We start from the raw sequence: 24,574 nt of genomic DNA, 5'->3' as shown, positions 1-24,574 counted from the left end.
ACACAAATCCAGGAATCACACAGAGTCCCAATTGAGAGGAACCCAAAGAGGCCCACCTCAAGACACATCAACATTAAAAGGGCAAAATTCCACACAAAGAGAGAATCTTAAAGCCAGCAAGGGAGAAAAAGGAAGTAACATACAAGGGAGCTCCAATAAGGTTAGCTACAGATTTCTCAATGGAAACACTCCAAGCAAGAAGAGAATGGCAAGAAATATTCCAAGTATTGAGAACCAGAGGCCTATAACCAAGGCTACTTTACCCAGCAAGGCTCTCAATAAAGATAGATGGCCAAATAAAGAGCTTCCAAGACAAAAGAAGCCTAAAAGAATTTGCCTCTATCAAACCAGCTCTACGAGAAATACTAAAAGGACTGCTTTAAGGAAAGGAAGGAAAAAAGAGAAAGAGAGAGAAACACAGGTACAAAAATGGCAATGAATAAATACTTATCAATAATAACCTTAAATGTAAACAGATTAAATGCTCCAATCAAAAGACACAGAATAGCTGAATGGATAAGAAAGCATGACCCACACATGTGCTGCCTACAAGATACCCACCTCAGGACAAAAGACCATCACAGACTAAAAGTGAAAGGCTGGAAACAAATCTTCCAAGCAAAAAAACAAGAAAAAAAAAGCTTGAGTAGCAATTCTCATATCAGACAAAACAGACTTCAAAAAACAAGGCCATAAAGAGAGACACATAAGGTCACTTCATAATACGATGGGAAGAATCCACCGAGAAGACATTAACATCATAAATATATATGCACCCAACATAGGAGCACCCAAATATATAAAGAAAATTTTAGAGGACTTCAAGAAAGATATTGACAGCAACACAATTATAGTAGGGGATTTTAACAACCCACTATCAAAAATGAACATATCTTCCAAACAAAATATCAACAAAGATATTGCAGCATTAAACAACACCCTAGATGAAATGGACTTACTGATATATAGAGCTCTTCATCCCAAAGAAGCTAAATACACATTCTTTTCAATGCACATGGAACATTTTCAAAGATAGACCACATGATAGGACATAAAACAAGCCTCAACTAATTCACAAAAATTGAAATCATACCAAGCATCTTCTCTGACCACAAGGGACTGAAATTGGAAACCAACCCCAAAGGAAAAAACCCAAATCACCCAAAATCATGGAGACTGAATGGTATGCTATTAAACAACGAATGGGTGAAGAAGGAAATAAGGGAAGAAATCAAAAATTTTCTGGAAACACCACTGCTAGGATTATATCCCAAGAATCCTAAAACATCAACTTCAAAGAACCTATGCACCACAATGTTCATAGCAGCACAATTTACAATAGCCAAGAGTTGGAAGCAACCTAGGTGCCTGACAGTAAATGAATGGATCAAAAAATTGTGGTACATATACACAATAAAATTCTATGCAGCAGAGAGAAAGAAGGAACTACTACCCTTTGCAACAACATGGATGGAACCAGAAAGCATTATGCTTAGTGAAATAGGCCAGGTGTTGAAAGACAAATACCATATGATCTCACCTTTAACAGGAAGCTAAACAACAAAATAAACAAGCAAGCAGAATAAAAATGAAGACACTGAAATAGAGAACAAGGGGACAGTGACCACAGGGGAGAGGGAAGGAAATTTAAGGGGGAAGGGGGGAGGGATTTGGGGGAACAAATTTGAGGGACGCAGGGACGAGGGTTGGGGGGGTGGGGAGCACAGTACGGGGGGGGGGCTTGGATGGGAGAAATAGACAAAAAACTGTACTTAAAAAATAACTAAATAAAAAAATGAGGAAATAATAAAAAAATAAAACTAAAATAAAATATAAAAAAAAAGTTTCTGGAAACAAATGAAAATGAATTCACAACAACCCAAAACTTATGGGACACAGTGAAGGCAGTCCTGAGAAGGAAGTTCATAGCAATACAAGCCTACCTAAAAAAAAATAGAAACATTTCAAAAAACAACCTAACCCTATGCCTAGAAGAACTTGAGGAATAACAACAAAGACAGCCTAGAGCAAGCAGAAGGAAGGAAATAACCAAGATCAGAGCAGAACTAAATGATATAGAGAATAAAATCACAATTCTAAGGATCAATGAATCCAGGAGTTGGTTCTTTGAAAAGATAAACAAAACGGACAAGCCTGTAAGTAGTCTCATCAAGAAAAGAAGAGAGAGGACACAAATAAACACAATCAGAAATGAAAGAGGAGAGATTACAACTCATACCACAGAAATACAAAGGATTGTAAGAAATTACTATGAAGAACTGTATGCTAAGAAATTTGAAAACCTAGGGGAAATTGACAAATTTCTAGGAAAATATAATCTTCCAAAACTCAATGAAAAAGAAGCAGAAAACCTGAACAGGCCAATAACAGCAGATAAAATTGAAGCAGTAATCAAAAAACTGCCCTCACACAAAAGCCCTGCAGCAGATGGTTTTACAGAAGAATTCTACAAAGCATTTAAGGAAAAGCTAACCCCTATTTTTCACAGACTATTCCAAAAAAATCCAAAAGGATGGAAAACTCCCAAACTCTTTTTATGAAGCCAGAATCATCCTAATTCCAAAACCAGATAGAGACACAACAGAGAAAGAAAACTTCAGGCCAATATCGCTGATGAACATAGACGCTAAAATCCTCAACAAATATTTGCAAATCGCATCCAACAATAAATCAAAAACATCATACACCATGACCAATTGGGATTCATCCCAGGGATGCAAGGATGGTTCAGTATTCACACATCAGTAAATATAATACACCACATAAACAAAAGCAAAGACAAAAACCATATGATCATATCAATAGACTCGGGAAAAGCTTTTTAATAAGGTACAACACCCATTTATGATAAAGACACTCAGCAAAGTGGGAATAGATGGAGCATTCTTCAATATAATAAAGGCCACATATAAGAGACCTACAGCCAACATCATACTCAATGGGAAAAAACTAAAATCTTTGCCACTAAGATCAGGAACAAAACATGGCTGTCCACTTTCACCACTTCTATTCAATATAGTACTGGAAGTTTTAGTCACAGTGATCAGACAAGAAAAGGAAATAAAAGGCATCCGAATCGGAAGGGAGGAAACAAAACTGTCATTGTTTGCAGAGGACATGATAGTGTGCATGGAAAATCCTATAGACTCTACCAAAAAACTGCTCTAACTAATTGATGAGTTTGGCAAAACAGCTGGTTACAAAGTCAATATCCAGAAATCAAAGGCATTTTTGTATACAAACAATGAATCAGCAGAAGCAGAAATCAAGATAAAAATCCCATTTGATATTGCAAATATAAAAATAAAATACCTAGGAATAAACCTAACCAAGGAGGTAAAAGACCTGTATGCAGAAAACTACACATCACTGAAGAAAGAAATGAAGGAAGACAAACAAAGAGAAACATATACTTTGTTCATGGATTGGAAGAATTAACATCATAAGAATGTCCATATTACCCAAAGCAATTTACAGATTCACTGCAATACCTATTAAAGTACCAATGGCATATTTCACAGACATTGAACAAACACTTCAAACATTTATATGGAACCACAAACAACCCCGAATAGCAGCCGAAATTTTGAGAAAGAAGAACAAAGTAGGAGGGATCACAATACCTATCAAGCTATATTACAAGGCCACTGTAATCAAAACAGCCTGGTACTGGCATAAAAACAGGCACATAGACCAATGGAACAGAACAGAGAGCCCAGAAATCAACCCAACTCCCTACAGTCAATTAATATTGGACAAAGGGGGCAGTAACATAAAATGGAGTAATGATAGCTTCTTCAACAAATGGTGTTGGGAGAACTGTACAGTTATGTGCAAAGAAATGAATCTTGAGTGCAGACTTATACCATACACCAAAATAAATTCAAGCTGGATAAAGGACTTAAATATAAGCTGTGACACCATGAAAGTCCTAGAGGAGAACATTGGCAGAAAAATCTCAGACATTTCACACAGCAACTTTTTTACTAATATGTCCCCTAGAGCAAGGAATATAAAGTATAGAATAAATAAATGGGATGTCATGAAAATAAAAAGCTTCTGCGTGGGTAAAGAAAACAGTATTCAAATAAAAAGACAAGTGACTGTATGGGAAAACATATTTGCCAATGATACCTTAGACAAAGTTTTAGTCTCCAAAATATACAAAGAACTCACAACACTTCACTCTAAGAAGACAAGCAACCCAATTAAAAAATGGGAAAAGGACTTGAACAGACACTTCTCCATGGAGGACCTACAGAGGATCCAGAGACACATGAAAAGATGCTCAATATTGGTAGCTATCAGAAACATGCAAATTAAAACCACAATGAAATACCACTTTACACCAATCAGAATGGCTATCATAAAGAAAGCAACAAACAACAAATGTTGGAGAGGTTGTGGGGAAAGGGGTCCCTAGTTCCCTGTTGGTGGGTTTGCAGACTTACAACCACTATGGAAAACAGTATGGAATTTTCTCAGAAAAATAAAAATGGGCCTGCCTTTTGACCCAGCAATTCCACTGCTGGGATTATATCCTAAGAACCCTAAAACACCAATCCAAAAGAACCTATGCACCCCAATGTTCACAACAGCATAATTTACAATAGCCAAGAGTTGGAAGCAACCTAGGTGCCTGTTAGTAAATTAATGGATCAAAAATTATGGTACATATACACAATGGAATTCTGTGCAGCAGAAGGAAAGAAGGAGCTCCTACCCTTTGCAACAACATGGATGGAACTGGAAAGCATTATGCTGAGTGAAATAGTCCAGGAATTGAAAGACAAATACCATATGTTCTCCCTTTTAATAGGAAGCTAAACAACAAAAGAAACGAGCAAGCAAAATAAAAACAATGACACTAAAATAGAGAATGGGGGAATAGCAACTGGAGGGGAGAGGGGAGGGAATTTCAGGGGAAAGAGGGGAGGGATTTGGAGGAACAAATAGGAAGGACACAGGGACGAGAACTAAGGGGGGTGGAAATGGGAGGGAGGATGGGAGCACAGCGGTTGGGCTGTGAAGGGAGTAAAAGGCAGAAAACTGTATTTGAAAAATAATTAAAAAAAAAAAAGAATCTTAGTGAGGACCTCAACAGCATAAAAATATCCAGTCAGAAACAAAGTATATAGTAATTGAAATAAAGAACAATTTGCAGGGTAACAACACTAGAGTGGATAAAGCCATGAACCAAATCAATGATTTGGAACATAAGGAAGCAAAAAGCAACAATCAGAATAACAAGAAAAAAAAAAAGAATCCAAAAAATTGAGGAGTACATAAGCAGCCTGTGGGACAACTTCAAGCTTTCCAACATTTGCATCATAGGGGTTCCAGAAGAAGAAGAGAATGAGCACGAATTTGAAAATTTACTTGAAAAATAATAAAAGAAAACTTCCCCAATTTGGTGAAGGAAATAGACATGCAAGTCCAGGAAACATAGAGTCACAAACAAGATGGATGCAAAGAGACCCACTCCACGACACATCACAATCAAAATATCAAATGTTAAATATAAAGAAAGAGTCTTAAAAGCAGAAAGAGAAAAGAAGTCAGTTACTTACAAGGGAGTTCCCTTAAGACTGTCAGCTGATTTCTCAAAAGAAACTTTGCAGACTAGAAGGGATTGGCAAGAAATATCAAAGTCATGAAAAGTAGGGACTAACAGCCAAAACTTCTCTACCCAGCAAATATATCATTTAAAATTGGAAAGAAAAAAAAGGGCTTCCCAGGGAAGAAAAAACTAAGGAGTACATCACCATCAAATCATTATTAGATAAAATGTTAAAGGGAATTATTTTTAAATAAAAGAAGATCAAAACTATGAATAATAAAATGGCAATAAATATATATCTATCAACAATTGAATCTAAAAAAGTAATTAAGCAAACAAGAAGAACAAAGACAAAATCATGCATGTGGAAAGGGTTTTGATGGTTACCAGTTGGAGGGAACTGTGGACAAAAGGATGAAGAGGTGAGGGGATTAAAAGTACAAATAGGTAGTTACAGAATAGCCAGTGGGATGTAACACATACAGTATAGGAAATGGAGTAGCCAAAGAACTTATACACATGATCCATGGACATGAACAATCCCCAATGGTGTGGGAATTGCCTGATGAAGTGGGGGGTGTTGGGTAGAGGTGGGCAAATGGGGAAAAATTGAGACAACTATAATAGCATAATCAATAAATTATAATTTTTAAATAAAAACAAATAAAATAAAATGCTGAGAATTACTTCTACTTTAATAAGAAAAGACATCAATGAATATAAAGTATAATCAAAAATTTTAAAAGCACTGATTTTCTCAGCTCTTTACTCACATAAATCTCATTTTTCCTTCAAATGAAATTATTGGAGTTCTAAATTTCTATACTATTCGACAAAATAGTTTTTATAAAATAACATTTTTATCTATTTCCAAAGCATATGACACTACATGTAATATGTAAAAGAAATTTTTTCCCAAAGAAAAGACATTTATCATCAATTTACTCCCAGAATTACTAAAGAAATGAGTATGTTCATCTGTGTGTTTCCTCTTGAGTACTAATAGTCTATTTGAACTTGTGTATTTTACAAAATCTTACCTCTGCTGGATGCTGAATTATGTACAAGTGGGTAGAGATGTGCAGAGGATGTACTGGTAGAAATGGACACAAACACACTTTCTGAGGCCGGCTAAAGGACAGAAAGAAAAAAAAAAGCCTGTAAATATTTAGAATACAATGATATGACAATAATCTAAAACTTGAACATAATCCAATTTCATTTTCTAAAGAGATTTGTTAAAGGTGTTCTTATAAAATGAAAAACCAAGAATGAATTTAATCATTCAGACTTTGAAAAAAGCTTCAAGTAAATTTTTTACCATCTATATAGATCAAAGTACCTCGAAAAATCTTGTCTTAGTTATCTGTAGTAAAAGAATACTCGTAAGTCAACACCATGGTCTTTTTATTCATGAAGCAACACATCTACTAACTTGTATTCCAAATCTAGAACAGACCTATGTTAAAGAGAAACCTAGCAACTTTTCTAAATCATCTGAACTTAGAGGGAACAATATGATAATAAAATATTAGAACAGAATTTTTACCACCTACAAGGGCATTCTAATCAAATTTAGCCATGAAGCAACACAGAGAGCTTACTAAATGTGAAAAGAAATCCAAGCAGCAGTCCCCAAATTATATTTAGCAAGACTTATATCCACAGAGTGTCTGCCTATTTTCTCTTGTGCCATTGTTTAGTGCTTTACTACTGTTTCAGCAACATTTACACTCATTACAAAACTCAGATGGAATAAAAGGGTATACTTCCCCTCTGAGTCCTCTAACCTAGGCTATTCTCTTCTTTAGGGGCAATCAATGACCAGTTTCTTATGTCATTCTCAAAACTATAGGAACATACATGGATATTTTAGCACTAAATCCTACCAATTACAGTATAAAATTCATCAAACAGCCAGACACAGTATATCATGAAAGTAAATTTTCACAACAGATCACTATTACAGACAGATGTTATATGACATTATAATAGTATACAAGTGAATGTTACAAAAAAGGGAATTCACAATAGCTTACTAACTACTACAAAACTGACCACTATTGCCCTGGCTGGTGTAGCTCAGTGGATTGAGTGTGGGCCTGCGAACCAGAGGATCGTGGTTCGATTCCCAGTCAGGGCACATGCCTGGGTTGCAGGCCAGTTCCCAGCAGGGGACACATGAGAGGCAACCATACATTGATATTTCTCTCCCTCTCTCCTTCCCCTCTAAAGATAAATAAAACCTTTTAAAAAAACTGACCACTATCTACTCCTTCTGTAACTTCACTTCTGCAGAATTATAACCTGAGGTAAGCAATGCTTATATTAATAAGTGTTTGTAAATTGGTTCAATTATAGTTACCACCTCATTCTGCAAGAAACTGTCAAGCCTATGCTCCTGCTGAAGAAATTATCTACATGATAATCTTAGGCAGAAGTATAAATGTATTTTACAACATGACCCCACTCCCTCTCCACCACCAAAACTAAAATGGCTGATTAACCCCCCCCAAAACCAATATACTTTCTTTTAAGTGACATATGAAATGATTTGCTATGATCACTCTGCCATACACTGTATTCCCTCTCAGGAATGTAGGAATATTTTAGGATGGGAGTCATTCAGTGGTCATAAAAAGAGTAAACACAAGTAAACACAGAAAGGAGGAGACAGTGATCAATTGAACTTAGTATACTGACAAACATATCAAGGGTGACAACTGGAAAGAATTCTTCATTAAATACAATAAAAAATGAGGCACATTCAACTTCTAAAATTCTAAGTTTCTGACTCTTATATGAAACTCTGTATATAACTGAAAGGTACAGATGTCAGTAGAGTTATTTTATAAAACATAATTTCAGATAAGATGAAGCCATTTAAAAGTTCAGAATTTAACTTAATATCAACTTAAATATCTGTAAATTGTATGATTCTAATAATATGAAGGAATGCAAAAATATCAAATGTCCTATGAGGAAACATCCACATATCAATAGAGTCAAAGAACTGCAAAATCCAATTAAGTAATCATGCTGGTAGGAAGATGCAGATTTCTGTGAGAAGCAGAAAACCAGGTAAATAAACCCTGAAAATAGCATCTTTAGCTCATGATATACACAGTGATTATAAAGTCTTTAGTATGAGTTAAGGTAGTGCAAAGACTGCTCTGATATTGGTAGCTCTGGGTTTCATGTCTGACCAAAACCTCTGATTAGAAACGTAAGAAAAGAAAAAAAATTCTGAGTTACATTGGATGGTCATTTCCTTACTGAGAAGACATCTTTGAACCTTAGAAATATTTGGAATTAAGCAGTTTGGAGAGTTCTACTTCCAGCAATACAGGCAAAACTGACAAAACCTATTTTTAAAAAACAACCATTTAAAGTCTGAAAATTGTCTTGATGGTGTATTTGAATAAAGAAATATTACTCGAGAACATCTACTAAAATTTGATATTTGGACATTTTATGGCATCTGAGCCATAACCCATTACCTTGCCCCAGCTCAGGTTAACAGAAGCTCTGTTTCATGTAGGTGTGGCCAAGAAAACAAAGCTCCCTTTCAGCTCTTAATCAAGGCTTACCTTAAGTCACAGAGAAAGGTAAGCTGTCAGTATTTCTCATTCCCTCAACCTCCAAGTTAAAGAGGCTAAATTCCAGATGACTGTGGCTAAGAAAGTAGAGGCCCCCTTCCTCTATTCAGTCTCCACCTATAAATCAGAAGCTTTATCACAGGGTGGTAGGCTGAGATTGCTGGGGCCCCACTGTCCTCAACAGTTTGCTCATAGGATACCAGAAGTAGTCAGTCAGAGGCTACTGTCCAGTCCTGTGCCCAGAACAGTGCTCAGAGACTTTGCCCTGGAGGATAGGCAGACTGTAAGAACTCTTAAGCTCTCTCAAAAGTAACTGACTTTATTTGAAACAGTGTGAAGAATGCCTTAAAAACAGTAACTCCCAGCCCTGGCTGGTGTAGCTCAGTGGATTGAGCGCAGGCCTGCAAACCAGACAATCGCGGTTCGATTCCCAGTCAGGGCACATACTGAGTTGCAGGCCGGTTCCCTGCAGGCCAGTTCCCAGCAGGGGATGCACGAAGGCAACCATACATTGATGTTTCTCTCCCTCTCCTCTTCCCTTCCCCTCTACAGATACCTCTACAGATAAATATCTTTAAGCCAGCTAGTTCCGCAGAAAAAAACAAGGAGAGATAGCTAAGATGAGCTAGCACAACTGCAGTCAGAATAAACCTCAAAGAGTACCCACAAAAACTACCTACCACCAGCAGAGGTCAAAAAAGGAAGGCAGCCATGCTGGTGTGACTCAGTGGATTGAGTGCTAGCCTGAAAACTGCTGGTTCAATTCCTAGTCATGGCACATGCCTAGGTTGTAGGCCAGGTCCCCAGGTCCCCAGTAGGGGGCATGCAAGAGGCAACCACACATTGATATTTCTCTCCCTCTCTTCCACCCCCTCCTTTCCCCTCTTTAAAAATAAACAAAATCTTTATTAAAAAAAGAAGGTAGAAGATTTCAGAGAAAGATCTGGAAAAGAAGCACTCAAAGAGAACCCTTCTGAAATTTGGCTATCAAGACCAAAAAAAAAAAAAAAAAACCTCTCTGAATTGAACAATTTGAAAGGATAAATGTCATGATGTGTGAATCATATTTTAATAAAGCTGTTATTTTTTTAAAATGTAAAAGGCAATGGAAAAAGAATGTTCAACCTAATTAGTAAGAGAGAAGCATTTTTATCACAATTTCACATTATGCCATGATGGGTTTCCTTCCTACATTTGTAAGCTACATGAAGATAAGAACCTGGTCTACTTTTTTCACTTTTATATCTCAGCCTCTAGCATACTAACCTATTAATAAATACTGCTGACTACATGACCTGAATGCCTTCTCATCCTACATAATTTCCTATCCTATCCCTTCATTTTCTTACATATCAAATGTTGATCTCTCCTTCACTTCCCCTTTAATACTTAAGCAGTTTCTATTATAAAGGAGTCTCAGATCTTCATTATAATTTGTGACCCTTCTAGTTAGCAAAAGCATAAGAGTTAAAAATATTTACTAAAGAAAATATTTACTAATAAAAAACAGCTAAGCACTTTATGTATAAACACTAATTGCTTTGGCTTATACTTTGACATCCTCATTAAAACATCATTGCCTATTTATTTTAAAGATTATCTCCTTTATTAACTGAAGTCTAGTTATATTACCTCAAACTAATAAAACTATAGCTCTTTAAAACATTTTGCATTACAATTGATCAACTTTATGTTTATCAAGTTACTTTACAATATGAACTTGTACTTATTTGTTTCTACTTTAACAGCAAGTTTCCTCACATATTTCTCTTCCACAGTGGTCTACATACACTGTGTTTGTCCAAATGTAAAACCATCTCTTAACAAACTAGTGGATAAGTGTACAGTGATTGCTCTCCTCATTCTAAAATCTGTTTCCAAAGAACAAAAATTCTTCTTACATCCAAACTTAACTCCTAAAAAATTTAAATACTTCAAAGTGATAATAGATTAAAAATTTATTAATTCAGCCAATTTTTATTCAAATACTTACTGTACACCTATGTGCCAGATATTAGGCACTTGAAACAACAACAACAAAAATCCCTACTCTTATGGAGCTTATTCGTTCTCAATGTGCCAGAAAATTCCTTCCTTCCTTTGAACTCTTATGGTTGACAAGGAAAACAAACACCAGAAAACTACATGTCAAAACATTATTTATTGTGACATCATGGAAGGAACTGGAGAGCATTAATGCTAAGTGAAAATAAGCCAGGCGATGAAAGACAAATACTATATGATCTCACCATTAACAGGAACCTAATCAACAAAACAAACAAGCAAGCAGAGTATAGCCAAAGACATTGAAATTGAGAACAGGCTGACAGAGATCAGAAGGGAGAGGGGAGGGGATAAAAGACGAAAAGGGTGAAGGGTTTACAGGAACAATTACAAAGAACATACGGAGAACAAAAAGGAGGGGGAAGACACAAAAAAATGGAAATATATACCATGTTCATGGATTGGAAAAATTAACATCATCAAAATGTCCATATTACCCAAAGCAATGTACAGATTCATAGCAATACCTAATAAAGTACCAATGGCATACTTAGCAGACATAGAATAAACGACCCCAAATAGCAGCTGCACTTTTGAGAAAGAAGAACAAAGCAGAAGGGATCACAATACCTGATACCAAACTGTATTACAAGTCCACTGTAATCAAAACAGCCTGGTACTGGCATAAAAACAGGCACATAGACCAATGGAACAGAACAGAGAGCCCAGAAATAAACCCAAATCTCTATGGCCAATTAATATTCGACAAAGGGGACAGCAACATGAAATGGACTAATAATAATCTCTTCAACAAATGGTGTTGGAAGAACTGGACAGCTATGTACAAAAAAATGAAACTCGAGAACCAACTTACACCATACACCAAAATAAATTCAAGCTGGATAAAAGACTTAAATATAAGCTGTGACACCATTAAAGTTCTAGATGAGAACACTGGCAAAAAAAATCTCAGATATTTCACACAGCAACTTTTTTACTGATATGTCCTACAGAGCCAGTGACATAAAGGAAAGAATAAAAATATGGGATCTCATCAAAATTAAAAGCTTCTGCATGGCTAAAGAGAATAGTATTAACATAAAAAGAGAACCAACCATATGGGAAAACATATTTGCCAATGATACCTCAGACAAGAGTTTAACCTCCAAAATACAGAAAGACTTACACAGCTCCACTCTAAAAGACAAGCAACCCAATTAAAAAGCGGACAAAGGATTTGAACAGACACTTCTCCAAGGAGGACATACAGAGGATCCAGAGACACATGAAAAGATGCTCAATATTGGTAGCTATCAGAGACATGCAAATTAAAACCACAATGAAATACCACTTTACACCAGTCAGAATGGCTATCATAAGCAAAGCAACAAACAACAAATGTTGGAGAGGTTGTGGGGAAAGGGGTCCCTAGTTCCCGGTTGGTGAGTTTGCAGACTGGTACAACCACTTTGGAAAACAGTATAGAATTTTCTCAGAAAAATAAATATGGGCCTGCCTTTTGACCCAGCAATTCCACTGCTGGGATTATATCCTAAGAACCCTAAAACACCAATCCAAAAGAACCTATGCACCCCAATGTTCACAACAGCATAATTTACAATATCCAAGAGTTGGAAGCAACCTAGGTGCCTGTCAGTAAATGAATGGATCAAAAAATTATGGTACATATACACAATGGAATTCTATGCAGAAGAAAGAAAGAAGGAGCTCCTACCCTTTGCAACAGCTTGGATGGAACTGGAAAGCATTATGCTGAGTGAAATAAGCCAGGCATTGAAAGGCAAATACCATATGATCTCACCTTTAACAGGAAGCTAAACAACAAAAGAAACAAGCAAGCAAAATACAAACAATGACACTGAAATAGAGAACAGGGGGACAGTGACCAGAGGGGAGAGGGGAGGGAATTTCAGAGGAAAAAGGGAAGGATTTACAGGAACTAGTATAATATAATGGACACATGGACAACAACTAAGGAGGGTGGAAATGGGAGGTGAGGAGCACCGAGGAGGGTGGGCTGGGATGGGAGTAAAAGACAGAATACTATACTTGAAAAATAATTAAATAAAAAATTTTAAAAAAAACAAATGGTGTTGGGAGAACTGGAAAGCTATGTGCAAAAAAATGAAACTCGAGAACCAACTTACACCATACACCAAAATAAATTCAAGCTGGATAAAAGACTTAAATATAAGCTGTGACACCATTAAAGTCCTACCGGAAAACACTGGCAAGAAAAGCTCAAATATTTCACGCAGCAACTTTTTTACTGATATGTCCCCCAGAGCGAGTGACATAAAGGAAAGAATAAAAATATGGGATCTCATAAAAATTAAAAGCTTTGCATGGCTAAAGAAAACAGGATAAAAATAAAAAGAGAACCAACTGTATGGGAAAACATATTTGCTAATGATAGCTCAGAGAAGGGCTTAATCTCCAAAATATAGAAAGAACTTACACGACTCCACTCTAAGAAGACAACCAACCCAAATAAAAAGTGGGCAAAGGACTTGGACAGACATTTTTCCAATGAGGACGTACAGAAGATCCAGGGACACATGAAAAGATGCTTAATATCACTAGCTATCAAAGAGATGCAAATTAAAACCACAATGAGATACCACTTTACACTGGTCAGAATGGCCATCATAGACAAAGCAACAAACAAGTGTTGGAGAGGTTGTGGAGAAGAGGGGGCCCTAATCCATTATTGGCGGGATTATACACTGGTACAACCACTATGGAAAACAGTACAGAATTTTCTAAAAAAACTAAAAATGGACCTGCCTTTTGACCCAGCAATTCCACTGCTGGGATTATATCCTAAGAACCCTAAAACACCAATCCAAAAGGACCTATGCACCACAATGTTCATAGCAGCATAATTTACAATAGCCAAGGGCTGGAAGCAACCTAGTAAAGCCCGTCAGTAAACGAGTGGATCAAAAAAATTATGGTACATATACACAGTGGAATTCTATGCAGCAGAAAGAAAGAAGGAGCTCCTACCCTTTGCAACAGCATGGTGGAATTGGAAAGTATTATGGTGAGTGAAATAAGTCAGGTGTTGAAAGACAAATACCATATGATCTCACCTTTAACAGGAAGCTAAACAACAAAACAAGCAAGTAAAATAAAAACAAAGACACTGAAATAGAGAACAAGGGGACAATGACAAGAGGGGGGAGGAGAGGGAATTTCAGGGTGAAAAGGGAAAAGACTTACAGGAACTAGTATAAAGAACACATTGACAACAACTAAGGGGGTTGGAAATGAGAGGGAGGTGGGGAGAACTGGGGGGTGGGCTGGGATGGGAGTAAAAAAAAGACAACGGTAGTTGAACAATAATTAAATAATTTTTTTAAAAAAGGAGGGGGTTGAAACAGGAGAGGGAGGCAGGGAAGGCTTGGGTGGTGGGGAGGGAGGAGGGGGAAACACAGAGAACTGTCCTTGAAAAACAATTTTTGAAATATTATTTATAAATAGTGGACAATCACACGTTTTTTGTTTTATATTTTTAATATATTTTATTGTTATGCCATTACAGTTGTTCTATTCCATCCCATTCCCCTCCACCCTGCACACCCCTCACCCAGCACTCCTCCCCCTTTAGTTTATGACCATGTGTCTCAAGTCCTTTAGATTCTATATTTCCCATACTATTCTTGCACTCCCCTGTTTATTTTCTACCATCTATGCTACATATTTTTGTACCTTCTCCCCCCTTCTTCTTCTCACACTCCCCTGTTGCTAACCTTCCATGAGATCTTCATTTCTATGGTTTTGCTCCTGATCTAGCTGTCCTCTTAGTTTGCTTTTCTTTTAGGTGTGGTTCTTAATAACTGTGAGTTTGCTGTCCTTTCACTGCTGATATTTTTGATCTTCTTTTTCTTAGATAAGTCCCTTTAACATTTCATATAATAGGGGCTTGGTGATGATGAGCTTCTTGAATTTGATCTTATCTGAGAAGCACTTTATCTACCCTTCCATTTTAAATGAAAGCTTTTCTGGATAGAGCAATCTTGGATGTAGGTCCTTGCCTCTCATGACTTGGAATACCTCTTTCCAGCCCCTTCTTGCCTGTAAGGTCTCTTTTGAGAAATCTGCTGACAGTCTGATGGGAACTCCTTTGTAGGTGACTGTTCCCTAATCTCTTGCTGCTTCTAGGATTCTCTCCTTCATTTTAATCTTGGCTAATGTAATGATGATGTGCCTTGGTGTGTTCCTTCTTGGGTCCAACTTCTTTGGGACTCTCTAAGCTTCCTGGATTTCCTGGAAGTCTATTTCCTTTGCCAGATTGGGGAAGTTCTCCTTTATTATTTGTTCAAATAAGTTTTCCACTTGCTTTTTCTCTTCCCTTTCTGGTACACCTATAATTTGGATGTTGGAGCGTTTAAAGATGTCCTGGAGGTTCCTAAGCCTCTCCTCATTTTTTTGAATTGTTGTTTCTTTATCCTTTTCTGTTTGATCATTTTTTCTTCCTTCTGGTCCACTCCCTTGATCTGAGTCCCAATTTCCTTTCCATCACTACTGGTTTACTGTGAATTTCCCTTCATTTCAATTAGTTTAGCCTTCATTTGTTCCTCTAATTTGTGACTAAAATCGACCAGTTCTGTGAGCATCCTGATCACCAGTGTTTTGAACTGTGTATCTGATAGGTTGGTTATTTCTCAGTCACTTCCAGTTATCAGCTCTGGGGCTTTGAGTTCTTCTTGAGCCATAATTTGGTCTGTTCACGCCTGTTACCTATGAGGAGTGGAGCCCTAGGTGTTCACCAGGGTGGGGCAACTCAGTTGCTGGGTTGTGACACTGTATGTGAAGGCAGGGTCAAAAGGGGCAATAGCGGTCCCCTCTGCAGCTTCCCACCACTGGGGCCTGCACAGTTTGTCTCACTGCTAGCTCCTTCACAGGTTTATCTGCATGCAAATGTGTGACCTTGGTCAGCTTGCTGCCTTGTACCCTCACTGGTCCGCCCGTTGCTACCCTACACCTGGTATCTGCCCATGGCTGTTTGCACACCTGGGTCAGGGGAATCTTTCCTGACCAACCCAGCTCCACTGCTGGCTCCACCCCTCTTACTGGTGTGGCTGAACAGTTCATTGTTGTTAGACTTCCGTATAGTTCACTTTTCTGTGTTTTGGCTGCGTTTTTGTTACTAAAACTTTGTTGTCTTTAAACTTGGTTGTGCAAGAAGATACAGTGTTTCCACCTACGCCCTCATCTTGGTGGAAGTCCATTTTTTTTTAATTTTATTTAGTTATTTTTTCAAGTACAGTTTTTTGTCTATTTTTCCCATCCCAGCCTCCCCTGCCCCTTACTCCCCACCTCCCTCCCATTTCCTCGCCCCCCCCTTAGTTCTCGTCCCTGTGTCCTTCCTATTTGTTCCTCCAAATCCCTCCCCCTTTTTCCCCTTAACTTCCCTTCCTTCTCCCCTCTGGTCACTATCCCCTTGTTCTCTATTTCAGTGTCTTTGTTTCTTGGGGTTTTTTTTCCTGCTTACTTGTTTGTTTTGTTGTTTAGCTTCCTGTTAAAGGTGAGATCATATGGTATTTGTCTTTCAGCACCTGGCCTATTTCACTCAGCATAATGCTTTCCAGTTCCATCCATGTTGTTGCAAAGGGTAGTAGCTCCTTCTTTCTCTCTGCAGCATAGAATTCCATTGTGTATATGTACCACAATTTTTGGATCCATTCATTTACTGATGGGCACCTAGGTTGCTTCCAACTCTTGGCTATTGTAAATTGTGCTGCTATGAACATTGTGGTGCATAGGTTCTTTGATATTGATGTTTTAGGATTCTTAGGATATAATCCTAGCAGTGGAATTGCTGGGTCAAAAGGCAGGTCAATTTTTATTTTTCTGAGAAAAATCCATACTGTTTTCCATAATGGTTGTACCAGTCTGCACTCCCACCAACAGTGAACTAAGGACCCCGTTTCCCCACAACCCCTCCAACATTTGTTGTTTGTTGCTTTGTTTATGATAGCCATCCTGACTGGTGTAAAGTGGTATCTCATTGTGGTTTTAATTTGCATCTCTCTGATAGCTAATGATATTGAGCATCTCTTCATGTGTCTCTGAATGTTCTGTATGTCCTCCTTGGAGAAGTGTTTGTTCAAGTCCTTTTCCCATTTTCTAATTGGGTTGGGTGTCTTCTTAGAGTGGAGTCGTGTAAGTTCTTTGTATATTTTAGAGATTAAACCTTTGTCTGAGGTATCATTGGCAAATATGTTTTCCCATACAGTTGGTTGTCTTGCTAATTTAATACTGTTTTCTTTAGCCATGCAGAAGCTTTTTATTTTGATGAGATCCCATTTGTTTATTCTTTCCTTTACATTCCTTGCTCTAGGGGACATATCAGTAAAGAAGTTGTTGCGTGAAATATCTGAGATTTTCTTGCCAATGTTCTCCTCTAGGACTTTAATGGTGTTATGACTTACATTTAAGTCTTTTATCCACCTTGAATTTATTTTGGTGTATGGTGTAAGTCTGTGCTCAAGTTTCATTTTTTTGCATGTAGCTGTCCAGTTCTCCCAACACCATTTGTTGAAGAGGCTATCTTTACTCCATTTTATGTTACTGCCCCCTTTGTCGAATATTAATTGACTGTAGAGAGTTGGGTTGATTTCTGGGCTCTCTGTTCTGTTCCATTGGTCTATGTGCCTGTTTTTATGCCAGTACCAGGCTGTTTTGATTACAGTGGCTTTGTAATACAGTTTGATATCAGGTATTGTGATCCCCCCTACTTTGTTCTTCTTTCTCAAAAAGAGCATCTGCTATTCGAGCTCGTTTGTGGTTCCATATAAATTTTCGAAGTGTTTGTTCTATGTCTGTGAAATATGCCATTGGTACTTTAATAGGTATTGCATTGAATCTGTATATTGCTTTGGGTAGTATGGACATTTTGATAATGTTAATTCTTCCAATCCATGAACAAGGTATATGTTTCCATTTGTTTGTGTCTTCCTTGATTTCATTCTTCAGGGCTGTGTAGTTTTCTGCATACAGGTTTTTTACCTCCTTGGTTAGGTTTATTCCCAGATATTTTATTTTTCTTTTTGCTATATCAAATGGGATTTTTTTTCTTTATTTCTGCTTCTGCTGATTCACTGTTGGTATACAAAAATGCCTTTGATTTCTGGATATTGTCTTTATAACCAGGTGTTTTGCCAAACTCATCAATTAGTTTGAGGAGTTTTTGGGTAGAGTCTATAGGATTTTCCATGTACACTATCATGTCATCTGCAAACAGTGACAGTTTTGTTTCCTCCTTTCCTATTTGGATGCCTTTTATTTCCTTTTCTTGCCTGATCGCTGTGGCTAAAACTTCCAATACTATATTGAATAGAAGTGGTGAAAGTGGACAACCTTGTCTTGTTCCTGATCTTAGTGGAAAAGCTTTTAGTTTTTTCCCGTTGAGTATGATATTGGCTGTAGGTCTCTCATATATGGCCTTTATTATTTTGAGAAATGCTCCTTGTATTCCCACTTTGCTGAGTGTTTTTATCATAAATGGGTGTTGTACCTTATCGAAAGCTTTTTCTGCATCTATTGATATGATCATGTGATTTTTGTCTTTGCTTTTGTTTATGTGATGTATTACATTTACTGATTTGCGAATATTGAACTATCCTTGCATTCCTGGGATGAATCCTACTTGATCATGGTGTATGATCTTTTTGATATATTGTTGGATGCGATTTGCCAATATTTTGTTGAGGATTTTAGCATCTATGTTCATCAGCGATATTGGCCTGAAGTTTTCTTTCTTTGTTGTGTCTCTATCTGGTTTTGGAATTAGGATGATGCTGGCTTCATAAAAAGAATTTGGGAGTTTTCCATTCTTCTGAATTTTTTGAAATAGTCTGTGGAGAATAGGGGTTAGCTCTTCCTTAAATGCTTTGTAGAATTCTCCTGTGAAACCATCTGGTCCGGGGCTTTTGTGTGATGGGAGTTTTTTGATTACTGCTTCAATTTCTTTTGCTGTTATTGGTGTATTTAAATTTTCTGCTTCTTTTTCACTGAGTTTTGGAAGATTGTATTTTTCTAGAAATGTGTCCATTTCCCCTAGGTTTTCAAATTTCTTGGCATACAGTTCTTCATAGTAATTTCTTACAATCTCTTCTATTTCTGTGGTATCAGTTGTAATCTCTCCTTTTTCATTTCTGATTGTGTTTATTTGTGTCCTCTCCCTTCTTTTCTTGATGAGCCTACTTAAAGGCTTGTCTATTTTGTTTATCTTCTCAAAGAACCAACTCCTGGATTCATTGATCCTTAAAATTGTGCTTTTAGTTTCTATGTCATTTAATTCTGCTCTAATCTTGGTTATTTCCTTCCTTCTGCTTGCTCTGGGCTGTCTTTGTTGTTGTTCCTCAAGTTCTTGCAGGCCTAGGGTTAGGTTGTTTGTTTGAAATGTTTCTATATTCTTTAGGTAGGCCTGTATTGCTATAAACTTCCCTCTCAGGACTGCCTTCGCTGTGTCCCATAAGTTTTGGGTTGTTGTGCGATCATTTTCATTTGTTTCCAGAAATGTTTTGATTTCTTCCCTAATTTAATTCTTGACCCATTCATTGTTTAATAGCATACCATTCAGTCTCCATGTTTTTGGGTGCTTTGGGTTTTTTTCTTTGGGGTTGGTTTCTAATTTCAGTGCCTTGTGGTCAGAGAAGATGCTTGGTATGATTTCAATTTTCTTGAATTTTTTGAGGCTCCTTTTGTGTCCTATCATGTGGTCTATCTTTGAGAATGTTCCATGTACATTTGAAAAGAATGTGTATTTAGCTTCTTTGGGATGAAGGGCTCTATATATATCAGTTAAGTCCATTTCATCTAGGGTGTTGTTTAATGCCACAATATCTTTTTTGGTAATTTGTTTGGAAGATCTGTCCATTTTTGATAGTGGGGTGTTCAAATCCCCTACTATGATTGTGTTGCTGTCAATATCTTTCTTGAAGTCCTCTAAAATTTTCTTGATATATTTGGGTGCCCCTATGTTTGGTGCATATATGTTTACAATGTTAATGTCTTCTTGGTGGATTCTTCCCTTGAGTATAATGAAATGACCTTCTGGGTCTCTCTTTACAGCCTTTTTTTTGAAGTCTATTTTGTCTGATATGAGAATTGCTACCCCAGCTTTTTTTCTTGTCCGTTTGCTTGGAAAACTTGTTTCCAGCCTTTCACTTTTAGTCTGTGATGGTCTTTTGTCCTGAGGTGAGTCTCTTGTAGGCAGCATATGTGTGGGTCATGCTTTCTTATCCATTGAGCTATTCTGTGTCTTTTGATTGGAGAATTTAATCCATTTACGTTTAAGGTTATTATTGATAGGTACTTATTCATAGCCATTTTTGTACCTGTGTTCCTCTCTGTCTCCCTCTTATCCTTCCTTCCCTTAAAGCAGTCCTTTTAGTATTTCTTGTAGAGCTGGTTTGGTGGAGGCATATTCTTTTAGACTTCTTTTGTCTTGGAAGCTCTTTATTTGGCCTTCTATCTTGATTGAGAGCCTTTCTGGGTAAAGTAGCCTTGGTTGTAGGCCTCTGGTTCTCATTACTTGAAATATTTCTTGCCATTCTCTTCTTGCTTGGAGTGTTTCCATTGAGAAGTCGGTAGCTAACCTTATTGGGGCTCCCTTGTATGTTATTTCTTTTTTCTCCCTTGCTGCCTTTAAGATTCTCTCTTTGTCTTGGAATTTTGCCATTTTGATGATGATGTGTCTTGAGGTGGGCCTCCTTGGGTTCCTCTTGATTGGGACTCTCTGTGATTCCTGGATTTGTGAGACTTTTTCTCTTATCAAATTAGGAAAATTTTCTCTCATTACTCGTTCAAATACGTTTTCTATCCCTTGTTCTTCTTCTTCTCCTTCTGGTATTCCTATTATTCGTATATTATTACGTTTCATATTGTCTTGCATTTCTCTTAATCCCTCTTCATTCTTTCTGAGCCTCTTTTCATTTTCTTGCTCTTTCTGTGAGATGCTTTCTACCCTGTCCTCCAACTCACTAATCCTATCCTCCGCTTCATCTATCCTACTTTGGAAACTTTCTACTGTGTACTTCAATTCGGAAATTGTATTCTTCATTTCCTCTTGTCTCTTGCTGATGGTTTCCATTTCCTTTTTGATGTTGCTGTAGTTTGCAGAGAGATCATTATAATTTCCCTGTAGTTTCTGGTAGCTCACTGTGAGCTCTTTGAGCTCTTTGAACTTCGTAATAACCAGCGCTTTGAATTCACTGTCTGATAGTTGATCAGCGTCTATTTCATCTAACATTCTTTCTGGAGTTTCTGCTTTTTCTTTCATTTGGGGATTGTTTCTTTGTCTTCCCATTGTTTGAGACTCTTCTTGTTAGTCTCTGCTTCCAAAATTGATCTGTTCTGAAACACTGGTTTTATGGTGTAAACTTCTGTGGTATGTTCCTTGTGAAGTTCAGTGGTACAGACTCCTTGAAGTTTCTTGATGTTCTTCGTCTCCACCTACACTCACGCTGGTCCTCGCACTGGTCTCTGCGTTGGTCGCCTACCACTGCTGAATGTCCCGGCTCTAGTAGCCGCCTCCTCAAGCACCCAGGCCCGTTACTAGGGCAGTGGCACAGAGGCTGGGAATGTCCTGGCTCCCGTATCTGGCTCTCTCTGCCGCCCAGGGCCATCACAGGGGCTTGGAGTGTCCTGGTTTCCGTACCTGACTCCCCGGCGTCTAGTCCTGTCTCTATGGCAGTGGCACAGAGGCTTAGAAAGTCCCAACTCCCGTACCTGATTCCCCAGTGTCCAATCCCCTTGCTATGGCAGCAGCACAGGGGTTGTGACCCTCCCAGTTCCCGTAGAAGGGATCCTCTGCCACCCCGGGCTGTCTCAGGGGTTTGGAGTGTCCAGGCTTCCGTACCTGACTCCCCGACGTCCAGTCCCGTCGCTATGGCAGCGGCACAGGATTTGAAATCTTCCCGGCTCCCGTAGCTGGCTCCTCAGCTGCGTCACAGGGGTTTGGGGAGTCCCGGCTTCCGTACCTGACTCCCCGGCGTCCAGTCCTGTCGCTATGGCAGCGGCCCAGGATTTGAGAGCTTCCCGGCTCCGGTAGCTGGCTCCTCAGGGTCCAGGCCTGTCTCTATGGCGGCGTCACAGGGGCCTTTGGTGTCCCAGCTCCTGCAACTGACCCTTCCGTTGCCCAGGCTAGTAGCTATGGCATCGGCACAAGGGTGTCCCCGCTCTGGTTCCTGACTCCTCTGTCTCCCAGGACCGTCACAGGGGCTTGGAGTGTCCGGCTTCCGTACCTGAGGCCCCAGCTCCCAGGCCTGTTGCTCTGGCGGCAGTACAGGGGCCGCGTGAGACCCAGCTCCGGTAGCTGACTCTGCCGCCGTCTGGTGTTTCAGCTCGGTCACAATCTCTGGTCTTTTAATTTCATAAATGCTGGGTAACCGATGGTTTATTGTGCTGTTTCTCCATAGATCTGCCAGGATTTTCACCCATGAGTACAGGAGCTAGTATCCGCTCCATCTTACTCCGTCGCCATCTTCCCAGCATCCCCCAAACATCGGAAGTCCATTTTTTGTTTTTATTTTTATTGTTTTTCAAGTACAATTGTCTCCATTTTCACCCCATTATGCCCCCCGTCCCACCCACCACCACCCTCAAACTCACTCCCTTTTGCTTTGTTCATGTGTTCTTCATACATGTTCTCTGATGAAGTAACACGTCCCCCATTATCCTCTATTATCCCTCTCCTTCTTCCTCTCTGATTGTCAGATTCAAACAATCATTTTAAAAAAATTCAAACTACTTAAAAATTTGTATAGATCTAAGAAAGAAAACTTGGGTATAGGTTTGGGGAATAACTTACTAAGATATATCACTGACAATGTCATTGCCTTGCTATATAATCTTGAGCATGTCACAGGTCTTCCAATTTCATCCTTCATAAACTAGTAATAAAGCACTAAGAAACTTCTGGGGAATAACTACTGCATGTATTATAGGCAAATTCCTAACCATAGCAATCAGACAAGAAAAAGAAATAAAAAGTATCCAAATTGGAAAGGAGGAAACAAAACTGTCACTGTTTGCAGATGACATGATAGTGTACATAGAAAATCCTATAGACTCCACCAAAAAACTACTTGACCTAATAAATGAATTTGGCAAAACAGCCAGATACAAAGTCAATATTCAGACATCAAAGGAATTTTTGTAAGGTTTCTTTTGAGAAATCAGCTGATAGTCTTATGGGATCTCTTTTGCAGGTAACTGTCTCCTTTCTCTTGCTTCTTTTAAGATCTCTCCTTATCTTTAATCTTGGGTAATTTCATTATGATGTGTCTGGGTACGTTCCTCCTCAGGTCCAATTTCTTTGGGACTCTGAGCTTTCTGGACTTCTTGGAAGTCTATTTTCTTCACCAGATTAAGGAAGTTCTCTTTCATTATTTTTTAAATTCACCAGATTAAGAAAGTTCACTTTCATTATTTTTTTAAATAAGTTTTCGATTTCTTGCTCCTTCACCTTTCCTTCTGGCACCCACATGATTCAGATATCAGAACATTTAAAGTTGTCCCAAAGGTTTCTAAGCCTCGCCTCATTTTTTTTAATTCTTGTTTCTTCATTCTGTTCTACTTGTATGTTTATTTCTTCCTTCTGTTCCAAATCATTGATTTGAGACCAGGTTTCCTTTCCTTCACTGTTGGGTCCCTGTATACTTCTCCTCATTTCACTTTGAATAGCCTTCACATCTTCCTCTATTTTGCATTCATACTCAGTCATTTCTGTGAGCATCTTGATTACCAGTGTTTTGAACTCTGCATCTGATATGTTGCCTACCTCCTCATCACTTAGTTCTTTTTCTGGAGTTTTTGATCATTTTTCATTTGGGCCATATTTCTTTGTCTTGATGCACCTGTTACATTGTAAGACCCAGAACCTTAGGTATTTGCCAGGGCAGGGCCACCCACTGGGCTGTGTTGTGGCACTATATGTGGGGGAGGGGTCAGAGAGGGTACAATCCACTTGCTCAGCTCTCACCCCACTTTTGCTCACTTCCCCCCAATACCCAAAAGCAAATTTGGCTCTTCTGGTGCTGATCCCTGGGGTGGAGTGGGTTTGTGTACATTATAGGACCCTGTGGGACTCTCCAACAAACTCTCCTATAAGTCTGGGAGTTTCTCCCACTGCCACAACCCCAACAGGTTTTTACAGGCAGAGATTTGTAGGCTTTAGTTTCCCATGCTGGAACCCTGTGTTGTTCAGTTTGTCTTGCTCCCCAGTTGTGCCTCCTGGCTTATCTGTACACAAATGTGGGATATCCCAGCCACCAGCCACTGACTTGCCCTCTCCACCACAGCTGCCTGTCTCTGCCTCTCCTACCAGTTTGGATGGATGTTTCTTTCTTAACTA

The 24,574-nt window shown here is 38.4% G+C and overlaps 1 protein-coding gene across 2 annotated transcripts in view; it reads right to left on the bottom strand.

The window, feature by feature from the left end:
* The window catches only part of LOC119062473 (tRNA-uridine aminocarboxypropyltransferase 2-like), a 105,489-nt gene that overhangs the window by 55,468 nt on the left and 25,447 nt on the right, over positions 1-24,574 (bottom strand). For both annotated transcript variants that reach the window (XM_053659506.1, XM_053659505.1), the window contains exon 2: positions 6,622-6,712. In XM_053659506.1, the coding sequence (XP_053515481.1) occupies positions 6,622-6,712 (91 nt within the window). The remainder of the gene's footprint in view (positions 1-6,621; positions 6,713-24,574) is intronic.

The sequence above is a fragment of the Artibeus jamaicensis genome, unplaced genomic scaffold, assembly GCF_021234435.1.
Source record: "Artibeus jamaicensis isolate MK-2021 breed Jamaican fruit bat unplaced genomic scaffold, CSHL_Jam_final scaffold_666, whole genome shotgun sequence".
NCBI lineage: Eukaryota > Metazoa > Chordata > Mammalia > Chiroptera > Phyllostomidae > Artibeus > Artibeus jamaicensis.
The sequence above is the reverse complement of the archived record's forward strand: the minus strand, read 5'-3'. Positions and strand labels throughout refer to the sequence as shown.